The sequence below is a fragment of the Lepidochelys kempii genome, chromosome 1 (assembly GCF_965140265.1).
Source record: "Lepidochelys kempii isolate rLepKem1 chromosome 1, rLepKem1.hap2, whole genome shotgun sequence".
In the NCBI taxonomy this organism is placed as follows: domain Eukaryota; kingdom Metazoa; phylum Chordata; order Testudines; family Cheloniidae; genus Lepidochelys; species Lepidochelys kempii.
Genome location: NC_133256.1, coordinates 199,665,899 through 199,690,193, shown reverse-complemented (window position 1 = coordinate 199,690,193; position 24,295 = coordinate 199,665,899). Strand labels below are relative to the sequence as shown.

The following is a 24,295-nucleotide window of genomic DNA, read 5'->3' as shown; positions in this document are numbered from 1 at the left end:
CTGTATGTTTCCCCAGACATTTCCCTTGGCGTTTCTGCTAATTGTCAAAGACAGAATTTGCAGAATGGAAGGGAAAGTCTCAAACAGTAAGACAAAGTCTGTGCTAAAAATTTAGGTTTATTAGACATCTGGAAATGAAAAGACCCTTTTGTATTGAACACCCTATAGAGTGAGTAAGTTCATTATAAGGAAGAAGGTTCCTTGTGTGGCGGCAGGAATGACATCATAATATTTTTAATTAATATCATTTACATCATATATACCTGTAGCACATTTAATACAGAAGAATCCCATAGCACTCAAATTGAGAAACCAGCTATCCCAAAGGATCACTTTGTCTATAACTCAAATGCCACTGCTGCTGGAGTGGAATGTGCACAGCAACACTACACCACAATTTAAGATAGGGAGTGAAGAGTCCAAATGAAACTACAGGGGGATTTAGGACTGGTATAATGTGAGCTGTACATTTTCAAGGGCAGAAACTGCAGCTGAGCAGAGATCAGCAATAATGAATCCATTATTATCTTAAGTAGCTAGCGTGTTGACATTTTATCCTCTTCATAATTCTCTGTTTGGATTTCCATGTCTAAGAATGTTGATGCAATTAATACAGGACATTATGAGAAAGAGGAACAGCTGAGGAATTGTTATGAGCTGACCCACTTGGAGGATCAAAATGAACAGCATCTCCAGTGACAGGTTTAGAATTAAGAGGTAGATTAGATAGCAAATTGCTCTTCTGTCTGAGGTAAATCACTCCTAGAGGAAGCCAATATGATTTTACTTCTTGGGAGGAAACTATAACTTCCCAGCGAGATGAGGGTGAGTCTAGGTCACATTGTAAATTTTAGCACTGGGAATGGTCTTGTTGGTGCTTAAAGAATAGCTTACAGTTTATGGAGTAATTTGAAAAAAAGTTCTACATTGAGTTCACCCTTCTCTAGAATCATATGCTTTCTAGATTTAGAGACAATTCTGATTCTAGAATTTATATTTCTCTCTCATGGTTTATTCCTTTTTACTTGTAAGCTGAGCACATTTTGCTTTGGAGTCACCATGAAACAATAAACATGGGGTCCCATGATGCTATTTTTACAGTCAGTTTTCAGACTAGAACTGCACAATAAGCATTGCTCTCCTCACATTAGTCCTCCGCCCTCCGGAAGCGTTTGCTGGGGGTTTGAAGATAAGGGGTTGTTCAAAAGGAAAGGCCCAGGGAAGGATTGCGAGGGTCAGCATTTTTGTGATGAAATGTTCTCGTTCACTGGCTCTATTCACCTTTTCACTGCAGTGCCTACAGCAGCATTTCTCCGCTTGGTACAAACTCATTCTGGCTCATAGGATTAAAATGGGGAAAGCCAAGGCCCTTGCTGACTGGAAGTGCCAGCTGAAGGCCCTGCGAGCCTGGAGGAACTATACATGGGTCCAGAAGTTGGAGCAAGAGACTGAGCAGTTGGAGACTCATCTCAGGGATCAAAACAGGTAGTGGCCCTTAGCCTATGGAATGCCTCCTTCTCACAGAGAAGCTAGCAGCCTTCAAACAGAGTCTAGTGCTAAGCGGAGGGTTGTGAAATGGTACGGTCTATTTAGGAGCATGTGGAAAGCCTTGTTCCTAGAAAATCTACACGTCACCCGCAGTTGGAGACACCATGGCATACACTGAAACGAAGCTGGATCTGAGCAGAGACTTGAACGCCTCTTTCCAACAATCTCTAATTTCTTTGTTTGGGTGTCCTTCATGGAACCTCCCTCATTGGCTCGGCATGTGTTTGGGGCCTGGAGGAAAAAGAGTGAGCCAAATTCATCCCTCATGGATCCAGTCATCGACTGGAGTTACATCAGCGATTAGTTAGGCCTGATGCCTTCAAGAAGGAGCTTGCTGGTTGGATTCCCCATACACAGCAGCGTATTCTGCAAGTGGGGCTACCCCTCACCTCCAGACAGCTGAAGAGGGAAACAGTGTATCCTTCTCATCTTTGTGCTGTAAAAGAGGAGTGAAAATGGGGACTGTAAAACAAGCAGGAAAATATTTAAAGAACCCAGTTCATGCCTTCTGTATGCATCACAAGCATCCTTTCACCTTTAGTAGAAATAGATGGTTTTCAAAGACTTCCAGAATCAAGTGATATCAAGCAGACCTCATAAAAATATGAAATCTCATGACCTGTTCTGGATTGCTCCACCAATTTGGTAAATGCCAACACCTGGAGAGACAGTGTTGCCTAATGGATAGAGTACTGGGCTGGGACTCAGGAGATGTGGGTTTTAGGCCCAGCTCTGCCACTAGCCTGCTGGGTGTCCTTGGACAAGTCATTTCATGTCTTGGTGTCTCCGTTTCCCCATCTTTAAAATGTGGATAATGACACTGAGTTCCTTTGTAAAGCACTTGGAGGTCCACTGATGAAAAGTGCTAGATAAGAGTGGGGTATTATTAATTTTAAGCAGGCTAGGAGGGAGGCCTGTCCAATGTCTGTTGGTAATGGGAGTGCTTTATTTTCCAGGAAAAAACAGTTGGCTATTGAGCATAACCGGAGACAGGTTTTACGGTGCTGCTTTATAGAGTGGCAGCTCTGGAGCAGAGCCGAGGCTGAAAAGAGAAAGCTACAGTTGAGACAGAAGGAAACTAGGAAGAAGATGGCACAGCTGCTGGAGGCAGCATCAGTGGGGAAACTTGGCACAGACGGATCATGGGATGTTGGCAGGACCAGGATGAGAAAGGTGACCCAGGATCAACCTGTGAGGCAAGAGGAGGTAAAAGTTCTTTCCCATATGTTTCCTCATCCCAGTCTCTCCCGCAGTGATTAATCATAGCTCTATTAACCTCTGTGGTGCTTTATGACACAGGGATGGGCACTCTCCTAGTGCAGCTTCATCTTCCTGTTATGTCATGTGCACATTCCAGCAGTCGTTCAGACACTCTAGAAACAAGTCTTTAAAGATCAGAGGTGGATGGGGAAGGTGGTAGACTTTGAAAGCACTAGAGACAGATTTTTTTTTTTAAAGTATAATCCCACCATGTAGCGTCTACCAACTGAGGCATGCATTCTCTTGATTGCTTTGGAAGGGAGATTAAAATCACTTTTTTAAAATGACTCAATATGCTAAAGAACCATGTACATTGACTAAAACCAGGGTAATAGAAGAAAATGCTAAAGTCTGCCCTTGGTTAAACAGAGTGCAATCCTCTCTACTTTAAAGAATGAGAGAGCTGAATTTGGCCCAGGAAGCGTCCAGGAAATGCACATCAAAGAAAACAATAAGTGTGCGCACAATTGGATTGTAAGCTATCGGGCAGGACCATCTTCCTTAGGTGTTGTATTGTTCCTAGCATAATAGGGCCCTGATACTTGACAGAGGTCTCTAGGTGCTACCATAATATAGATAATTAAAAAATGAATATATACTCACGTCAGGCCAAGCTTTTCCTTCATTTATACCAATGTAACTCTTCTGAGCTCAGTGAGGTTGCATGGGGATAATTGAAAAAAATTCTCCAGTTCCATCTTTGCAACACCAGTGGGACAGTTTCTTCACTGAGATACTCCCATTAGAATGGGAGTGTCATATTTGTAATTGCGGGCAGAATTTGGCCTAGGAATCAGATCTGAGACTTAAGTATTCACTAATCATACAATTCTGAGAGGGAAGGCCACATGTCTTAAAGTTTGGGCCTGGTTTATCACCACGCTGTAGTTTTATGACTGTGTAACTACTTTAATTTCAGTGCATCTCTGTAGTGTAAAGCTAGAGTAGTTCCATAGTGAATCAGTCCCTTCACATTTTCCTTAATTAGCCAGATAGATTGGTCCTGTAGACCCCCTTGTCACAGCTGCGTTTCTTTTAATCTTAGCCTTAATGCCTAATCAGAACACCTGAGTCCAAGTAAGAGTTCATTAACATGGTTTGGGTTTAGACCTGCTCATTGAATTAATATCCTGTGTCATCAACTGCATTACAACAGTTCTGAGCCACAGGACCTCCCCATAATAATCCTGTCCAATCCTCTAGGGGTATATACCAACCATAAACCAGATGGACTTGGCCAGTTCAGGAGACTTGGATCGTGTGGACCAACCTTGTAGCTCCTGTACCTCCTCCCACCCTGGGATAGCACTACAAATGGTAAGAATTGTGTCCAGGGTACACACCTGAGGTTACCCTGCCTCTCAGACCGATTTCACTGTTGCTCCATTCAGAAAAATGCTCCTAGCTCTTCAAGGGCAGCAGAGGTCTTGACTTCAGTCAGTGCAGAATCCTTCCCTTGCAGGTGACTGAAACACCCCTTCTTCAGGAGGAGCCCATCAATCCTGTAGAACCCTGTTGTCAGGGTGCTGGTCAGACACCCAGTCTTCATTCATGCAAGAAGCCCAAGTATGCCTGGCAGGTTACCCTACAACACACTGCTGTGAATTCACAGGATCACGCTGAATCCAGTCATCAAACAGTCAGTCCCATACAATGGTTTGGGGCACCTGGGAAAAAAGTGGCCCCTGCATTCAGGGGCCACTTTGAGCACCGCTATGCCTTCCAGCAGCAGCTGATTGAGAAGCAGAGGAGGCAGCTTCAAGAACAGCAGGAGGTGATCCTCGAACTGCAGGAAAACCAATGGCTGAGGAGGGCTAAGCAAGAGGCAGAGCAAGCCACAGCTGTCACCATGGCACTCAACAATCCAGTCCCAAAAATTAAGGAAAAAATGCTGAAGAGAGGGGATCTGTCAAGCTGCAAGAGCGTGTCATCTTTAAGGTACGGCCACCTTACTGAGCCATAGTGGGAGCAGACTGTACTATCCAGAGCACCTTACTCCTGCTCACAAGCTGAACAAGGTCATTTGGGTCAGCACTCGCATGGTAAACCTCCATGCAATACCTCTGTGCACCTGAAAGTGGTGTTAATGGTGCACTAGGAGTTGCTCTTCCTTTTGAGCCAGCACCAACTGTGGCGTTAGCTGGGCCAGATCCTTGACGCTGCTCTAACTGCTTTGCATTGCCCCGAAGGCATGTTAAACTCGTAAGGCACCTTGGGATGCAAAATGCTCTATTGTTAAAGATAGAAGCAAAGTGGATTTATTTAGTACAACAACACTATCAGTACTTTGTGCTTCTGTAACATCCTTCAGCCAAGGATCTTAAAACACTTCACAGGCGCTAGTTACTTGAGTCTCACAACCTGCTTGTGATGTAGGAATATGTTATTACCCTGTTTTACAGATGGGGAAACTGGGACCAAGAGAGGTTGAGTGATTTCCCCAAGGTCCCACAACGAGACTGCAGCAAAACTGAGACTAGAAGCCATGAATCCGGACTCTCACCCTTGATTATTATACGCAAGGAGGCCTTGCGTAAGGAAGGTGATGATGCTAGTTTCTTTTCTCTTTCACTTCACAGTTCACCTTTGCCTTTGGGGCCAAAGAGCACAAAGACTGTGACCCAAAGCCGGAGGAGCTCAAACCTGCTGAAAGGTATCATTCTGCTTGGTAGTAAAGGCTTTTCCTGCCCTCTTCCCAGAGAATAGCATCTCTCTCCTCTCCACATCCCTCCTCCATATGGGTGTTCAACCATGCATGAGCAAAACCCACTCAATCCCCTCCCAGCAGAATCAAAACTACTAAACACCACCACCAAAAGGGTGGGTTGCTTTAAGCATACACTGGCAGCTTGTTACAGGGTCTGGCCCTTTAATATCCAAGTCAGGCATTTGGGTCCTTGCAAGTTCTGTGGTCAGTAAACCAAGGTGAGTTGTTGTCCCCAAAGATCATGCTGGATTTTTCCCCACACAAGAAATTATAGAGCTGGCATTTTGTTCATGTCACGCTTTATCCTTTTACTGCAGGCTAAAGCTATATAGACAAAGGCAGTCTGGCTTCCCTTCCCATCCCATGTGATTTCACAGCCTCCCCCCCTGCAGTCTATATTGAGCGGTGTGTAAATGTCAGAGATGGGCGGGAGTTGCATTTATTAAAGCAATATCAGGTTCCTTTAACCATTCCCAGGGCCTGTAGCATTGTATAAACTTATGTAAGGCCTTAGCCTGCTTGAAAGGTTTTCCAAAAGGTGGCCATAGTAATATTTTAAACAGACCTAGGAATCACAAAAATTCAGTAATGTATTTTTTTGGCCGTGGTGCCTGCCTGGCTGCAGCCTTTTCAGCACTCAAGCATGCCTTCAGCATCCATAGTGCATGAGCCTAAATATCCCACACTTTGCTTCACTCAGACTCTCTGCTGCTCTAGGTGGGTAAGCACTTCTCCAGCATAAATGGGTGTTTCTCTACAGACATCCCAGTGACTAAATTATAATCAAGAGAACGCAGTGCAGGATCAGGTGCTGCTCAGTTCTGGTCCATTGCAGAGTGTAAAATAGCAGGTGTTCTTCAGACTACATAGAAGAATCTAAGATACCTGTCACGGGGTTTGCTACTCACCAGTTTCATTAGCTTTATTCCAGTCTGATGGCCCCACTTCCCACAGTTGCTCATACTGCACTCCTCCTCACTTCCCAGAACTCTCTCTCTCCGTGGCTCAGCCTTTCAGCCAGGCCACTGTACAGTCCTCACCTTCCAGGGTATAAAAATATCACTGGATCAGCTGTACTCATGCTGCTCCAGATAGTCTTCCAGTCCATGGGCAGGTCCTCTGCCACTCTTCTAGCAGCTGGTGGGGAACCCAGGCCCACCCACTACTCCAGGGACCTTGTGTCCAGACACCGTTGCTATTTTCCTAGACTCCTTCCTACTTCCCTGCTCTAGTCTCTGGCCCCCCTTCTCTGGGTTTACCAGCCCTTACTCCTTCCTCTTGGGGAGTAAATAGAGGCTATTTCCCCCTCTGACTTCTTGCCAGACTGTGTAGCACTAAACATACCTCCCTTCTCCCAGAGAACAACTGTAAACTGCTTCCCTACAGCCCCCTTCTGGTCTCAGCTTGCTGGCTGTATACAAGCTCAGCCTGCCCCTGCCCAGCTGGGCTTCATCTTCAATTAGTCTTTCAGTCCCTGGCTGTGCCCCAGGTGCAGGCTGTCAGGTTAATTGTCCTAACAATCTACTCTGCCTTGTGTGAGGTGGATGCCCCGTTGCAGTACCACCACAGGACAAAGGAAGTAACCACAGATTTTGGTGGGTACTTACAGCTGGGTTCTCCTCAGAGTCCAAATCTAGTTTCACATGTTATCCATTGCTAGGGTCACAAATAAGGATCAGCTGGTTCCATCTGCTTAGTCCTGAGGAGCTCTGAGGCTGTGCTAAGCCACTTGGGGCTAATGTTATTCCATCTCTAACAATACAGGCCATCTCGGTTTGTTCCTCCAGGCCATCTCCTAAGATCACACCAGATGGGAAGTCACCCTCCAGACCCTCTGCTCTCAGCCCTGCCCCTCCTTCCCAGCTGAGTAATACCTGAACCTGCACTTGTACGTGCAGGAAATCCCCTTAGGGGAGGGGCAGCATATTTTTTGGCTAGATCCAGCTACTGTGCTCCATAGATCTCTCAGCATCCACTTTCCAGAGTCCTGGCACCTGATTCCCTTTAACATGCATCAGTGGGAGATGGTTCTTTGTGGGGAGTGGTTTAAGAGCTTTCTCCTGTGCATTTGAGACACTGGCTCCTGTGTCAGGCCTGGCTTGCCCCTTTGCTCTCCAAGTTGGGCAATTCTATGGTAAATAGCCCATTGACTGGCCCACCCAGCACCTTTCCCCCTTTATTCCTGTTTTACCCTTACAGGGGTGACCTGGAGTTGGGCTGGACTTTGGCCTCACTGGGTCATCACTGCCTCTGGACCTGTCCCTCTGACCCTGTTTTCTCCCTCCTCCTTCCCTGCCAGCACTTCACGGTCTTGTGTACAGTGGACATGTTCCCCTCTGTTAGCACGGCAACCTCTTGAAGGGATTCACACAGAGGCCTTCATAACGCCCCTCGGGAGCTGCTGTAAGGCTTGTGTGTCCCTCATTTCCACACGGTGGCAACCTGCACTAACTCCACCTCTTTATTAAATGATTCCCTTTTTGCCTTTAGATTCACCAGCCCCTTCCAGGGGCAGCCATGGAACTGGCCGGTACCATTTCATCTCTGGCTGCTGAGTCTGTGGCTCTGGTCCCTGTAGCAGCATCTCTGTCTCAGCCGGAAATGGTGATTATGTAACAAACATCTCACGCTACTGTCACTCCAAGTGAAATTGTAGTGCATTAGTATAAAACCCAAATCAGGGCCAATTATCCTAAAAAATGAGGAGGCTCTAGGAAACTGAAGTGTCCATAGCTGCAGCCAGAAAACAGGCAGGGCCAAGGTGCCCCAACAGGCGAGCCCCCTGCAATGGCAGGGAGCTGGTTTTTGTGCGATAGGTCCAGGTGATCCTAGCAGATGAACTCATTCGATGCTCCAGAGGAAGGCAAAAAACTCCAAGGTCTATGCAAATCTGACCTGGGGGAAAATTCCTTCAACCCCAGATCTTGTGATCAGTTTAACCTGAGCATGTCAGCAAGGATCACACAGCTAATACACATCTGGCATCAAGGGATTTATTGTTACTGCCTCAGACCATTGGCCCTCTGGGCCAGTGTCCTGCCTCCAGCTGTGACTAAGATCAGATGCTTCAAAGGAAGGAAAAACCCCACATAACTGATTCAGCAAGTTGTGAATTGGGGGGGTCCTTCCTGACCCCAGCAGAAAATCAGCTGAAGACCTGAAGCATGAGACTGGATTCCTCTAATTATCTCACCAACATAGATACTAGTGTGAACATCGTGAGGGCAAAACAGAGGTGTGGGTGTGGGGGATGCAGGAAGGGAAGGGGCTGTCATCTCTCCGTGGCATGGAAGGGAGAAATGTGGGACATTTGTGTGTTGTCCTATTTACTTGGTAAGCTATTCAGGGCAGGGATCTGTCTTATCCATGTTCTGTAAAGTGAAGTGCTGGTAAGCGCTATTTATAGCTCAGTCAATATGCACTGTGCTTTACAGAACCCAGATAAGGCAGGTAGGTCCCTGCCCCGAAGTCACAGACTAAAAGCACAAGACAAACATACCTGCACTGTTGAATGCTGGCTTCTCTGTGAAGTGTGGGTGCTGATGCTGCCCTGAGGGGGGGTCCTGGGCGGCTTTGCTTGTGGGTCCCAGTCTCTTGCTGCAGCACTTTGTGCCTCTCCCTCTTTGTAGGTTGGAGATGCTGGTCATTGTGAGACCTGTGCAGAGAAATTTTATTATTCTAGCAAAGTGGTACAGTTGAGCTTTGGTGTTGGCTGTACCTCCCCATCCCCCAGCCTGACCCCAAGGGCCTGGGACATGAAAGACAGTAATAGAACTATGGTGCCATCCCCAATGTGTTATCCCCATTGAGACAGCCCTTTTGAATTGCAGCTCCCCTATGGGGTTGCTGCATTTTGACTGTTCTGTTTCCCCACTCCACTATTTGTGCCTGTCTTTTCAGCCACCCAACTTCCACCAGAATTGAATCCTTGTTCTTCCTTTTACAACTAGTTTTCTGGTTCCATTCAAGGCAACGGAGTCCATAGAATCATATGCAGTAGGGCCAGGAAACAACCTCAGGCCAATACTTTGATTTTTTTTTTTTTGGGGGGTAAATATTCATCTTAACCAAGATGCTTTGCAATTATTAAAAAGAGGCAAACTGATATAGAATTGAAGATCCACTAAGCCAGAAAGTTCAAGACAGGAAGGGAGAGACAGACAGGAAAGGAACTGTATGAAAGAGAGAAAACTATACATGAGAAAGGGAGAGAAAAATATTGATAGAGAGTTATGGACAATAGGACATCATGTCTGAAGCCTGCTTAATGACTATGGGTGTGATCTGCAAGCGTGCCCTGGAATACAAGTCCCATTGATTTGGATTATGCTCCTGCCTCACTTAGGTACTATTAAAAATCCCACCCAAAGGCCATTTGTGCTAAAGCCTGTTCTCAGCTGTTCATGAATCTCTGCACTGGTGGAACTGCCCCTGCTAAAGTTTATTCCAATAACCAGTCCCTCTCACTGTTAATATATTTCCCTAGTGTCTCAGCTCTGTGTTTCCCTCTTTGGCTTTGGCCGTTGCTACTGATCCTACCACCATGTGAAGCTGTGAATAATTCCTGTTTGCTATTTATTCTATTCCCTGGCAGAAGTGTATCAACACTCATCAAGTCCCCTCAGCCCATGGGTCCTTTCTGTGCTATGTTGCATAGAGTTAACACCTCAGTCATTACCCATGTTTCTTACTTTCTCTCAAGCTGCCTCATTTCAGCCAGTATCGGGGCAGTACTAACTGGGGAGGGGCCTGAACCAAATTCACAGATCAAAGGACTCCCAAACTCTGGGGAGGTTTGGAATCTGAACCAGGATCTGGACCAGAATTTAAGAGCTGTTCACCCTCACCCCCCAATCCCTGTAGTGGATCCAATCAAACCCAGGATTGACACTGTGGTGTTTGAAATCTGGGTCTGAATTTAGCACCTCAGTCCCATCTCTAGTGTTTATTACGGATATATCAGTCAGTGAGATCTCAGGGATACCTGGAAGCCTTTTCTTTCTCTCCCTCACTCCCACAGAGAGAGTGGGCCCAGGACAGCTGGGGAGTGGGCAGCCATCCCTACTAACTCCTGCTATGTACAGTCCCGTGACTCATTGCACTTATCTATTGGAAGATGAGATGCTTTGCTGATGGGTCCCACTGCCCTGCTTTGTTGTTATCACTGTATCAACTAGAGATGCAGCTGAACCAAAACCCTAGATCCCAGCACATGCCCTTCCCCCAAGTCTTAGAAGGAAGGGATCAAAATCCAGATTCATTTGACTTGGGCCCATCTCTCACAGCAAAACAGCCTGGCTGGGAAAGCCCTAGCAGAACTGGGGAAGCAATTTCTTTACTGTGATAAAAAGACTGAACTGCCTTTGGTTGTTAACTGCACCTGTCACTGCCTCACTCTGACACTGAGGGGCAAAGACTAGCTCTGGCAGAACATACTGGAGAGATGAGGTCATCAGCACTGTGACACATTGATGATGATTTCACCCTCTCTGCTGACCAATGAGAGTGCAGCATTTCAACAGATCTCACAAAAGCCATGTGAGAAGCAGTGGCATCTCAATAACTGTACCCATACCCCAAGAGTCAGAACAACATGAAGAGCTGCATCCTGAAGTCCTTGTGAGTAAGCTAAGGAAGCTGCTTGCATGAGTAAGGTCTCCAGGATTGAACCCGTGGATTTTACCTCTCTCACCAGTCAGTCAATCTGTCCAGGTCTCTTGGAGATCCCATTGCAGCTCCCCTTCAATCAGCTGCACTGCACCTCTGCACCCAAACAGAAGAATCAGGAAAAAAAAAATTCTCCATGGGACTGTTCTTAAAGTCTGACTGATGTGTACTGCCAGTTTTTATTGGTAAGGGAGGTAACAATCCCAGGCATTGTAGGCTGGCTGTTGAGGGTTGCAACAAGAGCTGCCTCCTAAGCACCCCCTTGTGGCGGTTCTGTGGCACTCTGCCTCAGTTTCCCCTCCTGGACTCCTGTCACAAGTGTAATAACAACAGCCCTTCCTGGGGTCTGGTTAATTAACAAAGTTCAGAATAATTCAAACCATACTTAAGGTCCCAAAAATAATTGAAGCAGCCACTCCCAGGCTTTTCCTACCCAGGCCTCTGTCTGCCTTGTCCAATTCTCTGGCTCCAAGAAGTCGTCAGGCAAACCCTTCTGCTGCTCTCCTGGTTTCTCAGGGTCCCTACAAGAGCCTAGCTGCTCTCAGCAGCTAGGCCACTGATGAAGTTTCTCTCCCCGGATACCTCTGGGTCACTTCTCTATCCAGGCCTCTCCCTCATTTATCCAAGAGGCCCTGATTGAATCACATGACCCACCGGTCACATGTTCCCACCTGAGGAGTACAGTTGGCCATGTCACAGGTGGGGCTGAGACCAGTGCTTAATTTGTAATGAAAGAGGTGCTGGGGCTCAAGCAATTTTTTTAACATTCATAACTGATGCAGCAAGCCTAGAGGTGCCAGGGCTATGAACTGCCAAGCCCAGAGGTGCTGAGGCTCAGCCCTGGCAAGCCCTGGCACAAATTAAGCACGGGCTGAGATCCATCTCCTTTTAAAGTGCCAGCCACGCTGTGAAAAGGATGTTTTATGTGGATAGCCTGAGAATAGAAGAGTAAAACCTAGGGACCATGCCTTATTGACTCTGCATTGTCATGCTGGCAACTCTCTCTGTCTCTGCTCCCTCCCTGCCTTGTAAGTCCGTTTTCAGTTACCACAAGGAGAGTGAAACTATACAGTCCCATCCTTGGACACTTTGTCTTCTTGTACTTAGGACAAAACTCATCACTTTTGAAGAGTTTAGAGCAAAGGCCTCTCCTATCATGCCCATAACCCAGCTTTCTCCACTCAATAAGAGATGCCCATCTTACAGCCTTGGGCAGGAGTTTTGCTATGGTACATGCATCAGGCTGACATTTGCTGAGAGGCCTTTTTAGCTTATGCCCTCTCTCTCTTAGTTCTCGCCATTTTAACTCTAGTACTATGCGGTAAGCTGTGACTTTGAACAGTAGAGGTCAAAAGTCAGCCCAATCACTCTGCCATGGACTAACCTCTGGTCTCAAATCAATTCTTCATGTGAACCCCAAGATTTTTGTGATCTTTGTGATCCAGGATCTGATGGCTGGAAGCTGACCATCTAGGCATGGTTTATTTCCAATGTGAGGTGTCTTCTGCTAGCAGAGGCGTCAGTGGACAAGCACATCCATTCAGTAAAAACAAAATTGCAAAGACATGAGGCCTTCTGGGGGATTGAGTCTCCTTTTGTGTTACCCCAGGTGTGGGTCATTTTTGCTGATGAGCTACATGAGACTGTTGTGGATGTTGGAATAATTTATAACCACGTTGAATGATTCTCCAAACACTGCAAGGAAGCATTGCTTAGCTTCTCAAACAAAATCAGTGGGAACGCTCTGCTACACCTAAACTGGCCATTTCCGGGGATGGAGAAGGGCTGCTTGGAGAATGTCCTGTACCATTATACTGAACCTACTATCTGCTCAATATCCTTAGCACAATGGTTCTCAAACTTTTTTTTTTCCACGGACCACTTGAAAATTGCTGAGGGTCTCGGCGCACCACTTAATGATCTTTCCAAATGTTGTTTGTACCATTAGCTAACTATTGTAAAGTGCATTGGATAAAAGCTCTCTATAAAAAAACCCTTAATAATAATTCACGGTTTTTTGTTCTACAAATAAAAGCACACAACTCATATTTTAATATCAGTAGTTTTACCTTTCTAATGTGATGGATGTGCTCTCTTTCCCCAGCTGCGGCAGCCCCCGAGCTGGGGTTGGGAAGGAGGGGGGTCTCTCCCTGGCAGCTGCAGCCCTGGAGCTGGGGAAGGTTGCCTCTTTCTCTGGCCACTGCAGCCCTGCACGTCACAAATTTCCCCCAACCCCTCTTCTCACCCCACTGCCCCCTCCCTATTCCCCTCAAGGCCACCACCTCACCTTACATGGGTGTCTTCTCCAGGGTCCAGACACCTAATTAGTGGAGCCACGCCTGCGCGGCTCCACTAATTAGGTGGGTGGCCCTTCATTGTTGTGTGTGCGGCCGCCCAGGTGCACACCGTAGCGGGAACTATCCACGGAATACCTGAATGGAGCTCGGACCACAGTTTGAGAACCTCTGCCTTAGCATATCCTGATCACATATAGAGCTTACTAAGGCCATCATGTGTCTCATAGGGATGGGAAAGAGGAAAGGAACAGATTCTCTGCATTTACCTCCTCTTAAAGGTCCTGTGTTGCAGAAACTCTGGACGTGGCTCCTATCCGAGCCCATCAATGTTGCTCTGAGAGGTGGCCACAGGGGGTCAGTCATAACCAATGTCAGGCACTCCCATAACCAGTGTCACTTCTTCCCACAAGTCCTCCACTGCACTGCCAGACTGAAGAGCTGGCGGGACCTGAGCTCCTCAACACTGACGGTGCCAAGTCCAGCTCGAGTGTGAGTTTGGAGACAGAACTGCACATTCGTCCTGTTCCCAAACTGCTACCATGGCCTTGTAGCTCGTACTACAAATAAAATCCTACTTGTCTCCTTGGTCCTAATTCTCTAGCCATGGAAGAGAGAGCAATTCACCGAGCAGAACGGAGGAGGGAACTGGAAGAGGCCAAGAGAAAAAGAGAGGAGGAGAAACTGGTAAGTAAAGCCGAGAGCTAATCTGAGACATCCCGGCTGAGGGAGTGGCTGTGAAAGGAAGCCCCTCACAGTCAAGTGCTGGGAAAAGCACCTCCTCCTTCATTTACATAATGAACTTGAGCCCATTGGTAAGTGTCTGATAGACACCCCAAAAACAGATAAACAAACCCTATCACAGCAGGACATCCCCACCCACACAGCCTGGTGAGTGATTGACCTCCCTGCTGGAGCGCTGAAGTCGCTCATTTTTCCCCACTTCTGCCCCTCTTCCAAGCCCCTCCCTCATGCCTACTATCCTTCCAACCAGGGAGGATGGGGTGGGATTCTCTTCAGAGCCCATCAGTTCCAGTACTGAATGGTCCACATGGGTCACCATTGAGTGATGTGAAATACTAGACTCTCTGCCTCTCTTGCTCCTGGATGAACATGCTGCATCTTCAGCACTTCTAGAAATAAAACATCTCTTATGCATCTGGGGGGAGTCCCTGAAAATCCTAAGCTCATCCGAAAAGTGTCACCATCTCTTCACCTGCCAAACTGTCTCTCCCTCCACAAGGTCCTTAAACCTAAGGAAAGTGGTTGGACTTCTGATTTTTGCTATCATAGACAGGGCTCAGGGGTCATCATAGACAGGGGTTTTTTCCCCTGCTCCACCCACTCATGTGCAGCACTGCATATCCAGCCAGGTATGTGGTTTTTTTTACCTTCCTCTGTAACATCAGGAGGACACGGAGCTTGATGAACCTTTGATCTGATCCAGTACGCAAATCCTACAGTTCTTTATTTAGTAGTAAATGTCTACCAGCAAATAAGGATAATTTACCATGTATGTGTGTGTCTGTGTAATTAATGTGATTAGCCCCACCCTAACCCATGGAAAGTATTTTCCAGGATCTCCAACCTGTATAGGCTCAGGTAGCACTTTCAAACAAATGCCTGGAAGGTTAGAGGCAGGAAGGGAGTTGTTTAGATGTGAATTACCTTATTATAGGGGAAATAAATCCTGAAAATAAGAAGATCAGATAATCCACATGAAATCCTGAGCCCAGCTGCTTTCAGACAGAGCAGCATCTCACCAAGGACCTGAGTTAGGTGGAATGGAAGGAGGCCAAGCCAATCTCCATGGTTCTTCTATCACAGGGGCTCTTGTGGGTTATAATCTGTGCTGGAATTTGTCATAGATGTTCCTTTGACAGAGTGGCCCTTTTAAATGCAACCAACTGTTACTATAATGCTGAGGTTGTGATGTTATCTGCACTGAAATCAGGAAGTTCAGAATAAGGATCCTCCAGAAAATGATGTTTTGCCTCCTGTGGGATGGAAGTGGGTTGAAGAGGCTTAACCAAACCATAGAGAAGGTTTCAATTGGTGGGCAGGCCAGGATCTAAGTTTCACTGTGTACACCTGGGTACACAAATAGGTTTGCCTATCTGTGACTGACACGCCTTGAGGGCTTAGACAGTGTGGTTTTTGGTTCTTTGATGTGTGTGCTGAAGGTGACAGCATTGTTGAATTGAAAGTGATTGTGCTACAGAAGGTGTTGGTATGTGGGAAGTTTGTGACAGGAGAGGGTGAATGCTTGGAGAATGGTGCTGTGCTGGGTGTGAATGTTGCCTCAGTGAAACAACTTTCTTGATTTTTAGTGTCCATGGCACATCAGGGAAATACAGTTGAGCCACCATAACACTAACTTCATGATGGTTTTGTGTGGGAGTAAAAGTAGAACAGCCCAGATCATAGAGGTAGCCTGTGAAACTCAGGGCTGAGTGAGAAACTGGGACTGAATAACCTTCAGTAATATGTAAAGTTATTCAGGCACAGAGAAGGGTTGTCAAATGCAATGCTTCAGGCTGTACAGCGATCACTTGCAGGAAGAAGTGTCCTTCCCCACCCTAATGTACATCATTGCACAATAGTTGCTGGTCACTGCTAGAGGCAGGATGCTCACCTCTCTGGTCTTTGGTCTGAATGTCCTTTGTTCCTGTAAATGTTCAAATATGGTGCATCTGGTTTTATTCCAGCCATGTCCTTCTTTTCAAGGTGCAGCTGAAGGCCGAAGAGGAAGAGCGTCAGAGGAAGGAGGCTGCTGAAAAAGAGGCCCAGCTGGAGAAGAGGAGGGAAGAGAGGAGACAGCAGAAATTGGTGCGCAGAACACTGTGTGCCTCTGCCCCACATCCACAATGGTAGAGAGCAAAAGCCATTACCCTCTGGCAACTGTTCAGTGGCCAGAATGAAAAGAGTTGGTATCTCAGTTACTGTACTGGTGTCCACAGAATAAAACCCACTATCACTCTTGGATGCTCCCATACTGGCAGTTTCAACAGAGGCTGAGGTTTGAATGGACTGGGGACGCTGCATTCACTGTCCAGTTGATGGTCCCTGCAGATGCTTTGCCAGGTTTGAGGTGCATCAGTGAGGCTGTGTGGGGGAAGCCTGCATTGTGGCTGGCTGTGCTGTACCCACACCTCGTTCTGGGTTGCTCCTTTCATTCATGTCCCTATACCCTGCTGCACCAGTAACAAATATGTAGCCTCAGCTAAATAAGCCCTAGAAAGAATTCCATAGTGTGGCAGCTTCCCGCCAAAGAATGGGAATATCTCCTCTGGTACACCAGCAGTTTCTGCCAGGCAGGAACTGCCATCTCAAGGCTATTGCTTGGGAAGGAGCTGTGGCAAGCGAGATGCTTTTAAATCCCAGAGATATGCTTCCTCTCTCCCATTCAGTAACCTAAATGCTGCTGTAGCACTTCAGTGTAGACACGGCCTACACCGACAGGAGGGGCTCTTCCGTCAGTGTAGATAATCAACCTCCCCAAGAGGCTGTAGCTAGGTCGATGGAAGAATTCTTTCACTGACATAGCTCTAGTTACACAGCGGGCTTGGTCGGTATAGGTGCGTCTCAGGAGTGTGAATTTTTCACACCCCTGAGAGACCGAGCCATACCAATGTATACATGTGCTAGATTCTCCATTCCTTTGACATGCAAGTTGGGAGTGACTTTCTCTAATACTGTGGTCATTCTTCCAAAATGGTTTCAAGCCTTCATGATTTCTTGAAGGAGACTGTTCCCCTTGCTCCACACAGCCATGGTTGGCTCATTCCAGTAGCAGCTGATGCGTTTGTATGTGTCAGAGATGTTTGGCCACCTTGTGGTAGTAGCTACACAAGCTGCAGATTCCTATTTCTGGCCAGGTCAGGATCCCCATCTACTCACTGTCTGTGTTATATGCCTTACCATCCATTTCACCCCGGATGAGTTAAACTGCTGGTCTTTGAATTGCAGAAAGAACTGGAGAAGCAGAGAAGGCTGGAGAAAGAGCGGCAGCTCCTGGCAAAAGCCAGAGACCATTACGAGAAGGTCCTGCTGAGAAAGCAGGGGCTGGAGCCCTGGAAGAGGCTGAGGGAGCAAGCCAAGGAAAACATGGTGGTAAAGTGCCTATTGAAGGAAGAGAAAGGGAGGAAGCAGCAGCCAGATGGGTTGTGGGGGAGAAACGGGTAATGGACTCTGAAGGCAGAAGGAGATGGAAAAAGCTGTTGACTGACTGAGTCCCTCCCCCTGCAAGAGCAGGGCACTGCATCCTTCCTTAATAGAGGATGTTTCCAATATTAAATTCACACAGCAGTGGATCCTCAAAGGTATTTAGGTATCTAACACCAATTAATTTCAAGTACCTAAATACCTGTGAGGGTTTGGGCCTTAGTGCTTTGGAAAATTTGGCCCTAGGACTATTTCATTTGAAAGGAGAAGAGCAAGAGGAGACATGGTAGTTGTATATGAAATAAAGAAGGACAGACGAAACCTCAGCTGGATGCTCCCATGTCTCTGCGTACAAGAACAAAATGGCACACAGTGAAATAAAGACAGCAAATTCAAAGCTGATGAAAGTAAATCATTTCTGATTAGCCTGCAGTTACCTGCGATACTCCCAAGGTTTGAGGCTGATAGCGTGGTAAGAATCAGTGTGACGTTCTGTCTGAGTAAGGAGGGCATCTGCAGTTATACAAAGATAAAAATGACTGACTCGCAGTCATGAGGGGCTTTCAGTCCTCAGTCCACAAGCTGATCAGCCACTTGGTCAGAGACATAGTCAAGCCAGCGTAGAGTGTGGCACAGTTGGGTATGGTGCATCATGGGATCTTTTACATTAAAGCTGAGGTAGTTTTGCAGTGGAGTTTCCCTGGCTGCAGTCCTACAACATATTTATTTAGGTAACTGGCCCTTTTCTCTCCCTCCTAACTCTGCTCAGGTGGCACAAAAGCACCACAGCTCGGGATTGCAAAGAAAGTGCCTGCTGGCCTGGCTCTGGCACATCCAGGAGAGCCTCGCTGAGAAGATGGCTCAAGCTGAGGAATTCTCGTCCCGCATGTTACTCAAAAGGGGCTTCAGGAGCTGGTTAAAGGTGAGCCCAGACCAAAGGGGAGGGGATGTTACTAACCCAACCAACTGTTCTCACACTCCAAACCCAACTTCAGGGCCTACCACATGCACCCATGGGCTCCAGGTGAGCCTTGCATCACATGAACCTTGCATGCTGCCTGCTATGTCACATTGACCTCCCTTTCACATGTCACTTGCCTCCTCAACCCCTTTCTCCCTTCTCCCCTGTCCGCATCACCCCTTGCCTTACTCCACTCTGCTCCCTTCCTCCCCTTATCACTCCCCCTTCCTATTGCTCGTCTTCTCACCCCTTCAATCACAGCCTCCTCTTTGCTCCCCTCAGTCATTACCCCTTTACTCCGCTGCCTGTTGCTCTTCCCTGCCTCTCTTTCTCATTCCCATGCCCATTACCTTCACTAGAGGTTTCCTTGATATTCTTCTGTGGTTGTTTAGTGGGGAGGCCAGGAGAACAAGCTTACTTTCCCTCTGTCATTTCTCCAGCTCAAGGATTCTCTCTCTGCTCTGGAAGAGAGAGCTAGCAGGCTCTATGCAGCCTCCCTCAAGAAAAAGTTGTTCTGGGCATGGTTTGACCTGCTCAACGAGGAGAAGAGTGTATTATGGGAAAAGCAGAAGATCGCAGCTGAGCACAGTGATAGGTAAACATATTCCCCTAGTGGGAGTTGTTCTTACTTGGCATGTACCTACCTTATGGGACATTTTTGAGTGTCTGGCCTTTCCCCTTCAACCCACCATATTTAGACAATACCCTGCTGTCACTTACATGTGAAAGGTGGCTCTTGCTTGTGATATTCTGGTCTCACAATACGCACGGGGCTGACAATGGGTGCAGAATATCTGAAGAAAGATGGCTCCATGCAGATTGGAAAAGGGAGTTTGGTCTTTAATCTTTTCAGCAATTCTGAATTCCCTGGAGGAGGGGCAGGGAGAAGATGATGAACGGCTGAAAGTTTCAGAGTCGGTCAGTGGATCTGGCCACACAGCTCCTGTTAAAAAGCCAGCTTAGAAAAACTTTTACGTACAGTGATAGTGAGTCAAGTGATTGTATGGGAATAACATTGCAGGGTTTCCAGAGCTGCTGTTCTTGGTGACCTTGCAGATTGAATGGGCTCAGTTTATGAATCCAAAACTGATTAGCTGCAAACAGCACTTGGGATCTGAGAATCCAGGTGGTTCTTTCTGCCTCTTACCCGATTCTGCAGTTTTGTCAGTCCCAAGCTGACAATTTTGTTGACGATGAATGAAGCTGAATAGATTCCAATTTACTCTCCCATAGCTGTGCTGTAGTGCAGGTTTAACAGGACATTTCTTACAGTCAGTACAGTGAAGAGCTAAGTCTCAAAGACACTGCAGGAAGCAGAGAAGTCAGATCCCATTCCTATGGGTTTGATGCAGACAAGCTCCATCACTGGCTCATGGGAAGAGTCAATGAAATCAACGTGTTTTTTGGTTTTAATTTGCAAGTTTAGCTCACACTCCTGCATAGTTTAATGCTGAACCTGATTGACAGGGCTAAGATCGGAATGGTGCCTGGTTATTGGTGACAGGCACAGTGAACTGGAGGAGTAGAGGAGAATCCAGAGAGACTGGAAGTGAAGTGACTGGGCCTGCAAGCCGTTGAATTGCACTGAATGAGGCTGCTCTTCTCTCTCACTCCTTCCATGAGGGAGCCTCCCATGAAGAAGCCACCTTCACCTCCTCTTTCTCAAGGACCCTCGTTAGCCTTTATATAACACCTTTCATCTTCAGAGCACTCAGCAAACACTGACTAATGAATCCTTCCAGTGAAAGGAGTGAGATCTGGAGGGAAGGCAAGAGAGAAGGGCACAGTGTTAGTATTCTGGGATGATTGACATCTGTAATTAAACTGCCTGCACTGGACAGTTTTAATCTGTCACTGACCTGACTGTAGCAATAGAGGGGATGAATCCTGGGGGTCTCTGGCTGTTTTAGAATAGAGCAGAGGCTTTTAATGGCCGTGTGTGATGGCTCTGTCCATTCATCTGTCCTTTCCCTCTCCCTTTTTTAAAGGAGAATAACACTGACCATGTTCAGGGCCTGGAGGCAGTACCCAGCACTGATGAAGGAGGAAAGAGAAAAAGAGGCAAGGAGAGAGCAGCTACGCAAGAGAGTAGCCGAAATTCTCCCCGACTTCCGAAGATGACAGGAAGGACTCTGGGCAACGCTCCCTCCTTGATGAGCAGAGTGGACCTAAGTGGAAGGCTTCAGCTAGTGATGTGAGCTTACCCCTGTGAATGACAGGAGCTCTTCCTGGTTTGGTGCAGTGGGGGGCAAAGCAGGTGTTCTAGGGCCCATGACTACTTGTGTTTCAAGTGCCACTTTTACCGTTCAGTCTAACCTGAGGATGACAGTGGAAACTGGACTGTTGGTGTCACTCTTTAGCCACAAGGCTGCTTTCCCACAGTGGGAACACACCAGAGCAACACCCCATCAGACAGGCAGTGAGCAGGGCTAGAACACGAGAATCAAGGCAGGATAAATTCCAGGCCAGATGCACTTTGCTTCTAAACCGCCCCAGGGATTTTTGCTGCCTTTAGTATAGGGATGGCGAATTGAAACACTGAACTTCCTCCCTAAGGGACAGGAAGCGCAGAACCAAAACGTGCCTTTTTGCACTGGAGCAGAGCCCGGGAAGCCTTTCTGTTGTCAGTAGTCTTGTCTTGTGGTTTGACACAATGTGGCTGTATCTGCAAATAAAGCAGCGGACGTGTTGTTCCTTGACTTTAGCAAAGCTTTTGACATGATCTCCCACAGTATTCTTGCCAGCAAGTTAAAGAAGCATGGGCTGGATGAATGGACTGTAAGGTGGATAGAAAGCTGGCTAGATTGTTGGGCTCAACGGGTAAAGATCAATGGCTCCATGTCTAGTTGGCAGCCGGTATCAAGTGGAGTGCTCCAAGGGTCGGTCCTCAGGCCGGTTTTGTTCAATATCTTCATTAATGATCTGGAGGATTGCGTGGATTGCACCCTCAGCAAGTTTGCAGATGACACTAAACTGGGAGGAGAGGTAGATATGCTGGAGGGTAGGGATAGGATACAGAGGGACCTAGACAAATTAGAGGATTGGGCCAAAAGAAATCTGATGAGGTTCAACAAGGACAAGTGCAGAGTCCTGCACTTAGGACAAAAGAATCCCATGCACCGCTACAGGCTAGGGACCGAATGGCTAGGCAGCAGTTCTGCAGAAAAGGACCTGGGGGTTACAGTGGACGAGAAGCTGGATATGAGTTAACAGTGTACTCTTGTTGCCAAGAAGGCCAATGGCATTTTGGAATGTATAAGTAGGGGCATTGCCAGCAGATCGAGGGACGTGATCGTTCCCCTCTATTCAACATTGGTGAGGCCTCATCTGGAGTACTGCGTCCAGTTTTGGACCCCACACTACAAGAAGGATGTGGAAAAATTGGAAAGAGTCCAGTGGAGGGCAACAAAAATGATTAGGGGACTGGAACACATGACTTATGAGGAGAGGCTGAGGGAACTGGGATTGTTTAGTCTGTGGAAGAGAAGAATGAGGGGGGATTTGATAGCTGCTTTCAACTATCTGAAAGGGGGTTCCAAAGAGGATGGATCTAGACTGTTCTCAGTGGTAGTAGATGACAGAACAAGGAGTAATGGTCTCAAGTGGCAGTGTGGGAGGTTTAGGTTGAATATTAGGAAAAACTTTTTCACTAGGAGGGTGGTGAAACGCTGGAATGCGTTACCTAGGGAGGTGGTGGAATCTCCTTCCTTAGAAGTTTTTAAGGTCAGGCTTGACAAAGCCCTGGCTGGGATGATTTAGCTGGGGATTGGTCCTGCTTTGAGCAGGGGGTTGGACTAGATGACCTCCTGAGGTCCCTTCCAACCCTGATATTCTATGATTCTATTAAATGAATGGAGTCCTTTTACCCTCAAAAATAGCTGCATCATTGAACAACCCATGTCCTGCTGAGCTTTACACGAAGCCCTGCCCCCATAAGGAACTGTTCCTAAACTGTTGTATTGGGGGAGGAGAGGGAGGCTAACCTTTAGAAGCAGGTGTTTTGCCATTGAGTTTGCTAACAGGATTTGAAACACAAACATAGCACTTTATGTAGACACTTGAACATCATTACAACCATTAGTTGGATGGGGATCGACCCTAGCAGCAAGTCTAACTTATAGCACAACCCGCTAACTCAAGTGTATAGGCATGAAACTATCTACTCATGGTGCTGAGTGGAGTTTCAAATCATAGCAACTAGTTCCATTTTTAAAAAAGCCCCCTTTTTCCTAGTCTGTTCCTAGTGCTGCTACATCCTTTGTTTGTAACCACACGTAGGCCTTGTCTAGACTAAGATTTAAAGATGTATTGTTAGTTAGATCAAGCTAGCTACCATGATCAGATAACTTCTAAAACTCTAGTCCAGAACAAGGCAAGCTGAACTTTAGCATAAGCTAAAGTGGTGGTGTTGAAGCCTGGGCTCCCCACAAGTTAATTTAACTCTACTAGTTTAGCATGTGCTGAAGTACAACTTGCCTTGTCTCGATTAGAGGTTTAGAAAGCGTTTGCTGGACACTAACTAACATGAGTTACCATCACCCGTTTACATCCTAATCAAGATTAGGCCTTAACTTGTTACAAAGTGTTGCAGCTGAGTTAAGAAATAGTGCTCTAGCCTACACATGGGGATTTGGTTAGTACAGTTGTTTAAAAAAATCTCGTGTCTATATTAGATAGTTGTGATTGCTATGCCTGCTGAGATCCGCTAGGACATTCTTCCTAACAGTCCCCAGCTCTGAACACCTGAGCAATAGACACAGGCATTTGGAGACTGGAATTTGCTTCTCTCTCACTGGTGTAACAAAGCTGGAAACAAGGGCTCCTCTCTTCTCAGGCTTTTGTCTACTTGGGTGTGAGGACTGGATGGAGAGCAGGGCAAGTTACAAAGCACACCCTGTACCATGACAGCCTAACAGCTCCTCAGTTCTATCCTAACAAGACTATCGTTCCCTAATTTTCCCTTCCACAGCCTACTTCTCAAATGCTAAGTAACACAAGGCATGCCTGTTGCCCAAATCTTGGTTACAGACCTGACTGCTGTCAAGTCATGTGGGCACTTACCTTGGGGTGGAAAGGAGTTGAAGGTGTGTAGATGGAGGACAGGTGAGTGTGGTGGGAGATCAGCTAGCAGCATTAAGGTCAGATTGTGTGAGAGAACAGCAGCTGGAAGGGCACTGGGGAGATTGCTTGTGTAGGTGGGGGAGAGGGTGGGCACTGCAGAAGGGATAAGATCTCCTTTGGAGAAAGATCAGCAGACTGGGAACATGGGCAGAAGGGAAGAGCGGAGGACCAACCTAGCCAGCTTCAATTTTTCAATGCAATTTAGACTCCCCTCCACCCATTGGTGCGTTCCTGGCTAATGTGTGATGATAGAACAGTAGCAGCAGTGTCTGCCTCTTGGTGCACACTGGACCCGTGGAAATCTCACCAGTGCAGTCTCTACATATTAGGATGCATTAGAGCCAGCCCTTCCGTTCTCAGGTTACCGGCCTCCTTTTTATAGAGAGAACATTTTAATCCTCCCTCATTCTCCTGTATTCGTGCACCAGTCAGGAAGCTGTCATGTGGGAATGGTATGTTCTCCCGCTACCCCACTCTAAGGCTGGATTCCTGGTATAGGTAAAATTGCAGTTAGTGAGATGAGAAACCCAATGTGACCCTGCCTTTGTCATCAAGGTAGAGCAGCAGGCAGCT

At 47.0% G+C, this 24,295-nt stretch overlaps 1 protein-coding gene across 12 annotated transcripts in view; it reads left to right on the top strand.

Annotated features, from left to right (window-relative positions):
* The window catches only part of CCDC191 (coiled-coil domain containing 191), a 36,984-nt gene extending 15,475 nt beyond the window's left edge, over nucleotides 1-21,509 (top strand). For 11 of the 12 annotated variants that reach the window (XM_073308580.1, XM_073308593.1, XM_073308570.1 and 8 more), the window contains 11 exons: nucleotides 1,295-1,485; nucleotides 2,505-2,754; nucleotides 4,012-4,125; nucleotides 4,271-4,746; nucleotides 5,388-5,461; nucleotides 14,081-14,163; nucleotides 16,204-16,305; nucleotides 17,446-17,589; nucleotides 18,410-18,562; nucleotides 19,042-19,196; nucleotides 20,590-20,804. In XM_073308580.1, the coding sequence (XP_073164681.1) occupies nucleotides 1,295-1,485; nucleotides 2,505-2,754; nucleotides 4,012-4,125; nucleotides 4,271-4,746; nucleotides 5,388-5,461; nucleotides 14,081-14,163; nucleotides 16,204-16,305; nucleotides 17,446-17,589; nucleotides 18,410-18,562; nucleotides 19,042-19,196; nucleotides 20,590-20,722 (1,875 nt within the window). In that variant the 3' untranslated portion in view covers nucleotides 20,723-20,804. Of the gene's footprint in view, nucleotides 1-1,294; nucleotides 1,486-2,504; nucleotides 2,755-4,011; nucleotides 4,126-4,270; nucleotides 4,747-5,387; nucleotides 5,462-14,080; nucleotides 14,164-16,203; nucleotides 16,306-17,445; nucleotides 17,590-18,409; nucleotides 18,563-19,041; nucleotides 19,197-20,589 lie in introns of all 12 variants that reach the window. The other variant, XM_073308552.1, reaches the window with a different exon arrangement.
* The last annotated feature ends 2,786 nt before the right edge of the window (nucleotides 21,510-24,295 follow it).